This window comes from Gymnodraco acuticeps, unplaced genomic scaffold (assembly GCF_902827175.1).
Source record: "Gymnodraco acuticeps unplaced genomic scaffold, fGymAcu1.1, whole genome shotgun sequence".
Taxonomy (NCBI): domain Eukaryota; kingdom Metazoa; phylum Chordata; class Actinopteri; order Perciformes; family Bathydraconidae; genus Gymnodraco; species Gymnodraco acuticeps.
Genome location: NW_022989974.1, coordinates 1474363 through 1488417, shown reverse-complemented (window position 1 = coordinate 1488417; position 14055 = coordinate 1474363). Strand labels below are relative to the sequence as shown.

At 41.5% G+C, this 14055-nt stretch overlaps 1 protein-coding gene across 3 annotated transcripts in view; it reads right to left on the bottom strand.

The window, feature by feature from the left end:
- scube3 (signal peptide, CUB domain, EGF-like 3) overlaps positions 1-5447 on the bottom strand; it is a 71852-nt gene extending 66405 nt beyond the window's left edge. For all 3 annotated transcript variants that reach the window (XM_034210993.1, XM_034210994.1, XM_034210995.1), the window contains exon 1: positions 5044-5447. In XM_034210993.1, the coding sequence (XP_034066884.1) occupies positions 5044-5143 (100 nt within the window). In that variant the 5' untranslated portion in view covers positions 5144-5447. The remainder of the gene's footprint in view (positions 1-5043) is intronic.
- Positions 5448-14055: the final 8608 nt, after the last annotated feature.

Genomic DNA, 14055 nt, shown 5'->3' with positions numbered 1-14055 from the left:
GAGAGGGAAAGAGCAGGAGAGAGTTTTTAAAACCACAACTCCACAGTCGGGAGAAGTATCACAGGACTCATTTGGAACATATTGTTCAGATTAAAGCCTCGGTAAATAAACAAACTCCTCACTAGCTCTGCACTCCTCAGTGTGAGGGTTTGCATGTTTCTCACCACTGGACACTGGTGTTGCATACAAAGCAGTTGTCATGGTGTTTGCAGGAAAAGTTTGGGTGATTTTAACTACTTTGTCTTCTTGTTGCACAGGAAATATACACTGTGTACAGCATTGTCAACCCTGCACCCATTGTAAATGAGCTGACAAATAATGGTCACAGCGGTGTCGCTAGCTGCTGATAAGGTGATTTTCTACTTGAGAAAGCCATGACAGAAGAATCTGAACAGCTGATGTGTTCCTCTAGGGATCAGGGAATCTGAAATATCTACAGGTAGGTAGCTGTTACATTTCAAATTCAGTTTATATGTGCAGATGATGGAAAGCAGTTATAATTGGATGTAAAATGAAGACAAGCAGAAAAGATGATTAGACTACAAAGACTCACACACATGCCGACACAAACTGAAACAAAATCATTCGCAGGAAACTCTAAACCAAAAACATAATTGGGAAATTCAGAGTTTGATAAAATGACAATCTTATATCCATACGATAAATATGAAGCTACAGCCAGCAGCCAGTTAGCTTAGCATCAAGACTGGAAATGTGTGATAACACCTAGCCTCAAACACATTGAAATAAAATGCATCTACCAGCACCTACAAATAACTTGTTATAGCTTCATTGTTCAATCCATACAGAAACATAAGGTGTAACGACAATTAACAGTATTGCGAAGGGGGGGTGTTGACTCTTCCTTGACTCAATGCCGTTGCCAGGCAACCAACAGCGACTCAAGGAAGTAACCGGACTGATTAAACAAACGAGGAATTAGGTGTTAATTAGTGAGCTTCAGGGGTGCTGCAAGATGTATTCAGTAACAATTTGACAGAGCCAGGTTAGCTCCCCCCTCCCTTTCTTGTAGTGGTGCTAAAATAAGCTGCTGGTTGTAGCCGTAAATTGAACAATGAGAGAAGTGCTGTCAATCTTCCTACTCAAATAATGTTGTTTCATTTCTTTAAATTTACACATTGTGCATGTGATGCAGATTAAGCATTGAAACTTGCAAAAGAGAGAACTAATAACGTTATATCTCATTTTCTTAAGATACAAAAGACACTCTAGCAAATATGCGGTTTAATACAAGAAAAAGGGGGAATAGATGGATTAAATGCTAATCATTTGCAAAGTGCACTTAGAGCTCCTTGTTTAGAGAATCCCTAACGCTCTGTTGCAGATGAAAATGTCTTTCTTTTTTCATTCCAGCTGTAGCCGGGATGAAAGTGAGTGACTGTCCAGAACGAAGGCTCACTGAACCGCCTTGGGTCACAGCTTGCACCAGACAGCTTCGACTTTACATGTGCCGGTAAACATGGCCTTGGCTCTGTGTGCAGCTGTACCCTGCCTGCCCTAAAACTAAACTAAAATGTTTCTATCAAGCTGCAACTTGGCCACACTGAAGAGAAAAATAAAAAAGCACATAAACCTCGACCTGCTCCCTGTTTTTTAAAAGATTCTCTATTTATAACGGAGCCTCATTTTTGGGAAGTGAAAGCACTTGTGCCTGCTAAGTGCAATCATTAATATCCAGTCGAAAAATCCCTCATCGCAGTCATACACACACACACTTGTCCTCGCAACACACCCATAGATCAAAGTCGTTTTCGTGATTCATACCGCATTGTTCTTGGACAGAATGGTTATCAAGTGTTTTCACCACTCAAGTAATGCCAAGATAATAATCTCTCTGCTCTCTCGGCTGCTCTGTAACAACATGTACAGTGGTACTGGAGCGTTACTTGTCAGGCGGATGCTTTTTGAGTGTGTCTGCTGAGTGGTAGAGTGAAGCTCGATTGATCCCCTCCACCCACTCATCAGCAAGTGACCGAGGGCTACCCCGAGGCTCAACCTGCCACAGACACTCGGATCATAACGAGAACACAACCATCTGTCACTGCTGCAGAGAGAGAAAAGACTGACTTTGTGTAAAGGGCATTTCTAGGTTAGGAGCTCATCTGCTTTAATTGGGTCTACATAGCGAGATGTAATGAATGGGAGAAATTTAAGGATGATATGTCACTTTGGTTAAATGATCCGAACAGCAATGTCCTGATCTGCAAAGTCTGTAGCTTCTCAAAGTCACAGACCATCCCGATGAGAGGTTTTTTTTTTCTTCCCTGGCTGACCTGAAAACATCTTCCATTCGCCCGGCTGTTAAAAATGACTTTACCAAAAATAGTGCTCCGGTACCTTGGCAGGCAAATAGGGACTTTTGTGTCTGCTTGTTTTAAAGCACTTCCAGTCTCTGTGGGGATAAGTGTAACTGCTCTACAAATACCACTGTATGAGCCTGTCAGGACTCACAGGCAACGCATAAAACAAAACACACAGCCAAAGAAACGAGAGTGAAGGTGATGAAAAAAAAACGTTAAGTGAGATGACTGGCCATGTCCATAGAAGACAGTGCTGTAGACTGTCCACTTTCCTTTGGTTTCTTCATCGTCTTTCTACTTAACAGCTAACATTCAGAGACATTCAAGGGCACGGGCAGAAATAAAAGCCCTATAATAGTTATTTTATGTTTCTTCAGCTTCGAAAAACCAACACTCTCTTCTCACTGCCCCAATTACATGTATGCACACACATTTGCAGACACTTCCATGCTTACACAGACCTGCAAAATGTCCTGCCTTCTATCAAGTAACAAAAATCTGCCGGACTAGATCCAGGGGACCGGAGAGGGGGACAGAAGGGTTTTTGACAGAAGCTTTTTGACACTCTGGGTGTCATGCAGTCGTAGCTTATGGCTGACAGAGAAAAACCACAGCTACTTCATTAAGTGCAAAGGAAAGGAAGCGAGGACAAAGCAAACAAAGCAAGAGTTGGGTGAAAAAGGGAAAGAGTGAGTGTTGGGGGTGGATGGGTTGGTGATGGAAGGGGGGGGGGGGGGGGTTTCTTCTTCCTTTCCATCTCGCTAATAGTGGGGACTCGGGGCAGCAACTCTAGGTAAGCTTCCCCGTCACTTGGGCCTCATATTGCCAAGGCTGCTGGGTTCCCACAGTGTCTCCAGGCCTGGGTCTGGCCTTCCTCCCCGCTCAGGCAGCCCTGCGTCTTTAGACCCCCAGGCCCCGGAGCAGAGGTTACACCAACATAGCCAGCCCCAGCAGCATGTCAGCCCCACACCAACCGTTGCCTTGGTGCTGCTGCATTAACGAAGAGCTCCTGACTCTTTTCGAGGGAAAGTGATTTGCCATGACGTCTATGGCTCCCCTCTTTCCTTTCCTTCTCTTTTACCCGCTTGTTGCTGGTGCCACACTAAGAAACCTTCTCTCTCCTCGTCTGTCTCGGCTGCCTTAATCTATCCCGTTTCCCACTGTCTCAATTTTCCCTTCTTTGTCATTCTCTCCACCACATCCTCAAATCTTCCCTCCCGTCATTCCACTGCTCTCTTGCTCCGTTCTTCTTCTTAGAGTAATGACTGATGCCTGAAACTCAGTGCCATGATTAGACTGACGTTGATGAAAGACAAAGACTCCGCAACATCTGCGTTGAATAAATATTGAGATGACAAATTATGCATTTTCTTAGTCATTGTTCTTCCATCTGTTTCTACGGTTTGCAAAATTGTTCCCAGCTTGCAGACTTGTCAGTACCACAGTTGCCACCAACATAAAATCACAATATTTATTTTCAGTAAGCACAAAATATGCTCACACATAACTCAGTCAAACACAGACAATATGTCACTGCAGAGCTGCACTGATAAACAGGAACTGGAGGAGAAGCCAACCAAGTGGTCGTTCATGGCGTTTCACTCGGTCACCAACAAACAGGTGCATGCCATTACAGACCGACACTCACACAGCGGCATTCCACACTACAAGGAAGTGTGTAATCGATGTTGTGGAAAATAAAGTGAGAAAAAAGTAGTTCTAATTGCAAAATGTAAATATTGAGTTTTCCCACAAGTGGGGGCAGACCACCCAGGATGCAAAATAGTCACCCACCCCCTTTCTCTTTTGGCCTTGTCGACCGCCCGAGAGATGTCTTTTTGTGTGTGTGAAACATCACCGACCACAATCAGCACTCACACAGGAACCATGATGTGTCTTTGCATGCAAATACTTCTGGCAGCTCCGTCTTGGCATTTGTATTGTGGGAAAATTAAGTGATGAAAACCCTTGAGAAGAAAGGTTGAGCCGATCACAGATTGAGTGTGTAACACCGTGTCTTTCTTTCTGTAAGGTGCCAGGGTTTTTTATTCAGGCAGCCCTTGTCTAGTCTGAATAATTTCTCACAAGAGAAGAGAGCAAGAGGGCAGCTGTGGGGGGGGGGGGGGGGGGTGGGTGCAGGCCGGCACTGTAGCTGCAGTGTCTGACAGACAGATACTCCTCCATGTGTGCGTTACAGGACGGTGTCAAATACTTGTCTGGACTGTGACAAATACCTCCTGCTATCCTCACTACAATTACCTGCAGGATTAGCTATGAAACATAACCGTTCACACTGCTTGCTCTTTGAAGATCAGAGACAGCTGCTTTTTTCTTATGACAACAGAAAACACTCAGTGAAACTTAATTGAAGCCTTTTGATGTTTCCTTTCATCAAGACTGCATAAATACAAATCAACTGACACAACATAAAAAAGCAATTGAGTGATTGCATAATGAGTCAGTGGATCAACAGAAGGCGCCTGCTTGAATTAAACAGAGTATTTGATGGATCAAAAGCTCTAAAAATGTTACTTTGTACTCTCTACATTTTCAAATATTCTGCTTTTTACTTGTTTTAATACAGCTATTTAGACAGCTGATCAATGGCTTTCCAAAAAATATCTAAGAAATCTATCAATTGGGCTACAAGCAGTTTGGCAAAACAGCACATTCCCAGCCATCAGTAGTTATAAATTAAGCTATTCTTTTCATGAAAACGTACCTTGAGTGGATTTACTTCCTGAAGCTGACTGTTGGACAAAGGCGACCAGGCAGAAACCTACAAATCCAAGGCTTGCGCGTCTCAAAGCGTGCATATACATGTTATCTTTCACTAGAGTTGAACACGAGTACTTTATAAGGTCTACGATGCGCAAGAGCACATAGGCTGTGCGGTATAAAGGTCTCTTGTTATTCCCTCAGAGGAGCCGCTGATAGGACACTGTGCGATCCCGTTCCTCTTTGCGCTGCTTATTTCGGTTTCAAGTGATCGGCGAGGACAGCCCGACAACGGGGAGCGGAGGAAGGCTTTTCTGTTATCATGTTTTGAGCCAGACCAATGTCAATTTAAGAAAGGGGGAGTGAGAGAGAAAGAGAGAGAGCGGGAGAGAGAGGGAGAGGAAAAGGGAGAGGGAGAGATGGAGTGGAGCGGAGGGGTCTGAAGGGGGAGGAGAGAAGAAGCGCTCCGGACTCCTCTGCTGTTCCTTATCTTCTCACTCTCACTGTTTCCCTTATGTGTTTGTTCTGCAGGGATGTACACAAAGGTACCAGTAAAAGTAGACCTGGGTTACCACGTGCACCGGAGCCGGGTTTGTGAGTTCACCTGGTCGGTGTCACCTGAGCAAAAACAGTGTCCCGTCGGCGTAAAAGCTTGGCTGAAAGGGTGCTAGAAGGCGGATGGATTTATAAATGACTTGGATGGGAAAAGTAATAGCTTGGAGATTGCATTTTGTTCAGCTCATTCAGCAACCAATAAGCACCAATTTTCCCCGGGTCGTGGGTTCAGTGTTGAAGTGTATGATGTCTGCTATCTCACTGATAGAAGATGAATGTGTTCAAGTCTTGACATTTAGAAAAAGGCCAATCAAGCCCCAAATATTAAAGGATGTTTGATGAAATTCTTAACAAACGTATTGAATTCAAGGGGGGAAATATGATTAAATTAATCTTTCTCCTCCATGCTTACTGAACTGATTTAAAAGTTCAACTAGAGCTAAGCACTCAATTGCAAAACTTATTTAAAACTGATAGATGAAAACATTTCCCCAGTTTCTGCATGTCATCGTTATTCTGAGGTTAATTGGGGGCCCTGAGCAATTTCATATTCCTGTTATAGCTGCAGCTGGACCTGCATGAAGAACCTCCAAGAGAACCTGTAATTAAAAAAACATGAAGAATTTATTTATTTAATAAAAAAACATGTCCATAGTTAGTTATTTGAGATGAATAAACTATACCAGCTGTTTCAAATGCCCTTCAACATGAATCAATTCCTCAGGTATGATACATAATAAGCAGTAATTGTTTACAGGAACATTGATTAAAGCATTATCATCTGGTATAGGGACCACCCAAAAGAATTAAAAACAAACAAGAATTAAAAATATATTTTGTGTCATCTGGTTTTAGACCATAACCAACACCACATTATCCGCTCGTCGGTATTGACTTTTTCTCTGTAGAAGATTCAGCCACATTGATTTTTCTCTTGCCTTTGAATAAGTAAAGCCTTGTCTGGTGTCAAAAATCGAGAGTCATTTAGGTGTGCATGGAACACAAAGACTATTTTTCTTAAACAAAATAAGGATGTGAAGGGTTTTGTAGTTTAATGGATTAGTTTGCTTTTCAATCTCTGGCATCAGCCATCCCTGCAAAACACTGATCACAGGTTTGCCATCATTACCCCCAAGACCTGAGGAATGAGGCATGAGGGGTTCATGAATCAAAAAGCTCCACGCTCACATTACCAGACGCACAGCTCACTGATCTACTCTACCACATTTCACCGAAAATCACATCAGAAACATTTGTTTTCAGGAAGCGCCCCACAGAGGAACTGCATCTGAATCCCCACACCTGGTACCTCTGCCTGCATTATCACCTTAATGAATCAGCTGTGTTGATGCCTTTATGTTGTCATTTCAAAGGACGGGCGGATTCGAAACTATAATTATCTCGCTGGCTTCCATGTGTAATTTGTTTCTCCAATCAGATATAATTAGGGCCTCACAATGAGGTTGATTGGAGATAACAGCTCTACTTTCTTCAGATGGAAAAAGTTCTATGGCTAACAAAGAGTATTATATTTCATTATTCGCCACTCTACCACTTTTTTAAATTACCATTACTTCTAAGAAAAGGTGTCAAGACGTAACCTCAGATGTAAAGTAAGATATTTTATAAACTAAGTAATTCAATACGGTTTCCTACCCCATGACAAAGATTAGGGGCCTCACTAAAAAGGAGATTCAGTACAACAGAATTACCTTCCGAGAATCCCTCTTTGATTCCACTGAAGAAGAAGAATAATGTAAATCTTCAGCACAAAGTCAAGCAATTCAGTGTAATTAAAATAACATCAGGGGATATGGAAATATCCCCTGTCCCTAAATCTCTTGGTAATTGGGAGCACTTGTATAACCAAATGAGCTCAGTCACTCTGGGAGTTTGAAAAAGTCAGAACACAGTTTGCCACCAAAGTCACGCTGCAGGATCAGTACACTTTTCATGGCAACACTTCATTAAATACAGGGGGCTGTGCACTGTGCACCAAACCGAGCTATTTTTACACTTACAGACACACAAGGGAAGCCGAGGAAATGTTTAATTTATGATGCTCGTCATGAACAGGACTTCAGCACAGGGTAAAGAGTGTGGAAGGTGTCGAGAAAGAGCTTTCGTAGATTAATTCCAATGAAGACCATTTTTTTAGAGGGAGACAACGTTTTTATGCAACATGTTTATGAGATTTGAGTAACTGACTGCAAACTGACTGGTTACGAATAGTACTTTTTAGATTTTTAGGCAGTATTAGTTCATAACCTTTTCTTTCAAAAGAGTTGAAGCACGGCACTATTTGGATCTATAAAAAACATTTATGATTGTTGGAGCATATTTAACAACTGCCTCAATGGTTCCAAACTTCTTAATTTTCCCTTTTTTAGCCATTAAGAGACAAAATATATGTTGTACCCAGTTGTTTTAGACAACCCACTTTTTTGCTTTGGCTCACACGATGCTTTAACAGCTGTTGCTGCAAGATAAATGTAAGATGGATGCATGTTGGGAGGCGTCTGTGAGAGCCATCACTGCACTACCCTGCATGCTAATGAATTGAGGAGTAGAAGCCCTGCAGAGAGCCTAATGCTCTCTTCCAGATGGTCATACACGGTGACACATCACCTAAGAACCTCATTTAACTACCAGTTCGACATCTATGCTCCCCAATTGTCTAAAAGAGTTATGTGTGAAAATGCCAAGGCTCACAGCTCAGAGGATTTTCCTCTTTCTTCCCGTCTTTTTCCACTCTGCACGGGCCTCATATGCGAGGTTACCAACACCACCGCAGGCTCAGCAGGATCTCTTGGTACTCACCATGCCAGCACCACAGGGGAGCAGAGTGGCTTGCTGAGTTCCACACTTTAGTACAAGCATCCAGGCGAACGCTGTGGGCTTGCCCCAGGAATGCCTTCTGACCACAGCCTTAGTCACTGGCACTAACAGGGAGCAAGAGAGGGAGAGGGAAGGAAAAAGGAAACGCAGTTATCAAGACGGAAGAAATGAAGGTGTCACACACACTCTAACCAACTGAAAGGCTTTTTTCAAAGACTACTTTTGCAGCATCTTGGATAAACACAACTGCACCATCTCGAGAGGCTTTTCAAGTTGCATTTGAAACATCACAGCACTGGAAATGTCAGAAGAGTTGAAACCTTCTAATGAGCGTTATCAGTGCAGCACCCTCGGGCTATGGGTTATGAGGGCTTGTTTTTCTACGCTCCAATTCATATTACCTGAGACTTAATGCTGCTGCAGCAGGAAGGAAGACAAGATACGGACAGCATTGTTAGCTGCATGAGTGAGCATGTGGGTGCTGGAGGGGATACAGGCCTGTGCGAATACTCTATTTGGTGTGTGTGCGTACTGTACATTGTAATCAAGTGGACTCATCAAGATAAGATGAAGCAGAAAGGGAGACATTGTTATACGTTTAATCCTTTGTGATGAGCCTGAATTATTCAAAGTGTCAATCATCATACAACTTAATTGTACAACAGCGCCTACCGCTTAACAAACACACACACACACACACACACACACACACACACACACACACACACACACACACACACACACACACACACACACTCACACGAGAGATAATACCCCTATATTTTAAGCAAACTTTTTGGATGACACAGAACTGGGCCGGGCATGCTTAAACCCCAGCACACTCAGCAGTGGCTCTGTGCCACTTTGTCTCCACTAATCCCCTATGATCAACGCATATGTGAAGAAAAGGACAAGGCTCCTGGCGGCCTCTTTCAGACACACACATCATGTAGGTAGGTAAGTACAGAACAGGACCAGGGCGCTGGGGAAGTCCCATGAGCTCACTGTCTAGCCTGATAGTGCAGCAGCTACACCCACCTGCTCCAACTACCCAGGGAGTGTCTCCATTGTGGAGGTTCAGCCTATGTGTGTCATAAAAGACCAAATATTACACGTTTGACTAGTCAAACACCAAATTTTAGATCCCATTCAACCCATGTCAGGTACTTTAAACTCCACACAAGTGACAATTGTGTTTAGGGGTCATTGTGACACTTTGATGAGTAAAACCTTTTAAATCGCCCACATGGCCTCTTTGCTAATACTCTGCCCTGAATAATTTCCTCTGAAGGGAACAAGACACAGCGATTTTCTTCTGAAAAACTGCAGCTGTGGACAAAACTGAGCACCACGCTGGTTCAACCATTGTTTAACCTTATAAGTAGTAGAGAAAATAACTTCCTGTACAGGTAACTTCCTGTTTTGAAACAACACATGTGTCGCAGTGACACTCTCCTTCAGGTAGCTTCTCCTTTCCCTGTGGTTAGGGTTTAGATTAAAATATCGATAGAAGTAGAATAAATAATTGGCCAAGGTTATGGAGAAGGTTAGGGCACATACTGACAGGGGAAAATTGCCTCTTTGCTGCCCTGAATCATTTCCTCTGAAGGGAACAAGATACTGTGATTTTCTTCTGAAAAACTGCAGCTGTGGACAAAACTGAGCACTCAGCCACGCTGGTTCAACCATTGTTTAACCTTATAAGTACTATAGAAAATAACTGTAAAAAATAACGGAGTAGGTCTGTAAAGTAAATAAGAAAAATCGTAAATGCTACAATTCCTATTTCTCCAAAAAGAAACCCATTTTATGAGACGTTTTAAGAATCAACAGCTGAACTAAATTCAATTTAACTATTGAACGAATGACTGAGGATAAAGCAGACTTGTAAATATGAAGTAAATACAATGAATATGGAGTTAAAGTCATTGCTTTAGCTTTTTTTTATCGTGGCTTGTTTGGCAGTAAAATAAACGCCAAAAGTGTTCCCTTTAACAATTTGAAGGGGAGAGCTACATTTGTTACGCTTTTCAAGTAACGGGACGATGATACGATTACCATAACAGATTATAATGAATAACTGAATTAAAAAACTTGCAAATCTACAACACATAATCAGCTGTTATGACTTCATACAACATTAAAAAAGTGATACAAATGAGTGTGATAAAAGACTCCCAAGACCATAGATAGAGAATCACATTTAAAAGATTGTAACTAAACAGTAAAATGTAAAATCACAGCGTCATGTATAGTGCACTGATTTCCACTTTTCTAGTTTCACTTTCCACAATTGTTGGATCCCTTTGTGTTGTGATATGCAGAAGTAGGCTAGAGGTGTTTAAATTCATCAGTGTTCTCAGTGTTAGCAGTTGAATCTAAAGGCAGTCTTCCCATCAGCATGTGATGTGAGAATTGTCTTGAATGCACATTATTGAAAGCTGCTCATCATATGAACTCTCTCATCACAGTGGGGAAGTCTGATTCCAGCATTTGTGTTTTTTTTCTGCTATGGACACATGCATCTAGACTGCCCTCTAGTGGTCGAGCTGTTTCTGTAGAACTGTGGATTTCAAAACTGGATACTGCAAACCTACAGTATATCAATGGACAAGGAATTTCTGTAACTCGTAATATTATTCTTTGCCTTGCTTCATTTGGAGTGGGTTACAACATTTTGGACCAGACCGAATTATTTCAGGCCTGTCAACACTCAACAGGTAGTATAATGCCATGCATTCACTGCGGTCAAGCCAGCCTCCACTTGGGAAAACACAGTCAAGCCAGCCCGCACGTGATATTGGGGTGCGCGAATATTAGAAGCATTACGGTAAAATCCCAGCGCTTACTTGGTCAATAACAAAAACACCTATAAAAACAAACCAAACATATTAAATTAAGAAATATGTACTATATAATGTGATCAATAATTATTTAAAACAAACTACGTATAACTACCACGAGTAAATGTAAAATGTAAGGAGTTTCAAAATAAAAGTCCTTTGAAATCTCATATTGAAATCTCATATATGAGCTATCAGCCCTGTGTTTAGATAAGAATAAAACGAAATCTCTCCCTGATCCAAGACTCATCTCACTGCAGGGTGATAGAAGGACACCCCATCTACTCACCCAGAAAAAATCAGGACATTCTGATGTGGAGTTTCAAAATAAAATACCTTTGAAATCCCATATATGAGCTATCAGCCTTGTGTTTAGATAAGAATAAAACGAAATCTCTCCCTGATCCAAGACTCATCTCACTGCAGGGTGATAGAAGGACACCCCATCTACTCACCCAGAAAAAATCAGGACATTCTGATGTGGAGTTTCAAAATAAAAGACCTTTGAAATCCCATATATGAGCTATCAGCCCTGTGTTTAGATAAGAATAAAACGAAATCTCTCCCTGATCCAAGACTCATCTCACTGCAGGGTGATAGAAGGACACCCCATCTACTCACCCAGAAAAAATCAGGACATTCTGATGTGGAGTTTCAAAATAAAAGACCTTTGAAATCCCATATATGAGCTATCAGCCCTGTGTTTAGATAAGAATAAAACGAAATCTCTCCCTGATCCAAGACTCATCTCACTGCAGGGTGATAGAAGGACACCCCATCTACTCACCCAGAAAAAATCAGGACATTCTGATATATAGTTTCAAAAATAAAAAGGTAAGGTAGGACCCAAACACAGTGTTAAAACAAGGGAGGCAGATATTGAGGACAAAATTGATTCAAAATTCAGGATAATAAAAGAAAAAAAAATAGCTATCTAAAAGGCACAATGCAAGGCAAAATAGGCAATGAAGAAGGCTTAACAATTCATTTGATGTATACAGTTGTACTTAAGTGTTTTGTATCAAAGAAACATAGATTTGTTGCAAGTGTATTTAAGAATAGGAAGTGAACATATCATGTCAGTGCCCCTACAAATCTATCTAATGGTATAGGACATAAGGCGGAGTGGCTTAGGAAAAACAGTCTATGCTTGGCATCCATTAATATTAATTTTATGTTAGTTTCAGCTCATGGAAGATAGTGCATTCTAGGAACTGGAGAGACTCCACACCCACTTTTTTCAAAAATTCAAAGGCTTTATTTATTTGTCATGTGTACATAACTATAAAAAGAAAAACATTTCTGAAGCAATAACCCTCTACAACTCTTCATCCCTGGCAGAGCAGATAACTCCCAGCACCAAACTTAGTTTGATCCATCTGCTACATACTTACATCGTGCATGCAGTGCATAATTTTGAGAATTTCAAATGTATTCTTGTCTGTTCTATAGTGTGCAATTAGATGTAGATACTTAAATTGTACAGTGAATATGGATACTATTGCTTTAACCTTTATTTCTCTTCTATTTTACTCTATATTTGTTCAAATAAAATAAAATAAATTCAAGTTCTATTTATATAGCACATTTTTAAAAGGATTTTTGGTCGAGCCAAAGAGCTGTACATACAGTAAAAATACTTTAGAATAAAGACACTCAACAAAAAATACAACAGCACAGTTTATACAGAATGTCAGTATGAGAAAAAGACACCCTTTGTCCTTAGACCATCACATACAAGGAAAAACTTCCAGAGAAAAACCTCACAGTTTAAAGGGGAACATGGGAGAAACCTCAGGGAGAGCAACAGAGGAGGGATCCCTCTCCCAGGACGGACAGACGTGCAATAGATGCCGTGTTTAAATTGAAGAGATAATACATTTACAGCGTAGGTGTCTATAATAAGAAGATGAATCCACAAGGATGTCGACAATCCTGTGGGAGCCATCAGGGAAGTAGTATGATGAGAGTCAGGCAGGTCCGCAGAGACAGGTTCAGCCACGACTCGAAGTCCAGGGCTCAGTCCAGGGCTCAATCCAGAACTCAGGATAGAGGATCCAGGACACAGGACCACAGCAATAGGATCAGCCTCGACTCAGGATCCCGGCGTAGATATAGACACAAAGAAAGAAGGAAGAAGCAATGCGTCCCCCGACAGTCTTAGCCTATAGAAGCTCAGATTTATTCTATTTCTTTGTTTTCTTCTATTTAAAGATTATTTTGATTCTGTACAATGAGTCCATGCTGCTGTGACAACCCAATTTCCCAACTTGGGATGAATAAAGTATCCATCCATCCATCCATCCATCCATCCATCCATTTTGAAACTCAACATCAGAATGTCCTGATTTTTTCTGGGTGAGTAGATGGGGTGTCCTTCTATCACCCTGCAGTGAGATGAGTCTTGGATCAGGGAGAGATTTCGTTGTATTCTTATCTAAACACGGGGCTGATAGCTCATATATGGGATTTCAAAGGTCTTTTATTTTGAAACTCCACATCAGAATGTCCTGATTTTTTCTGGGTGAGTAGATGGGGTGTCCTTCTATCACCCTGCAGTGAGATGAGTCTTGGATCAGGGAGAGATTTCGTTGTATTCTTATCTAAACACGGGGCTGATAGCTCATATATGGGATTTCAAAGGTCTTTTATTTTGAAACTCCACATCAGAATGTCCTGATTTTTTCTGGGTGAGTAGATGGGGTGTCCTTCTATCACCCTGCAGTGAGATGAGTCTTGGATCAGGGAGAGATTTCGTTGTATTCTTATCTAAACACGGG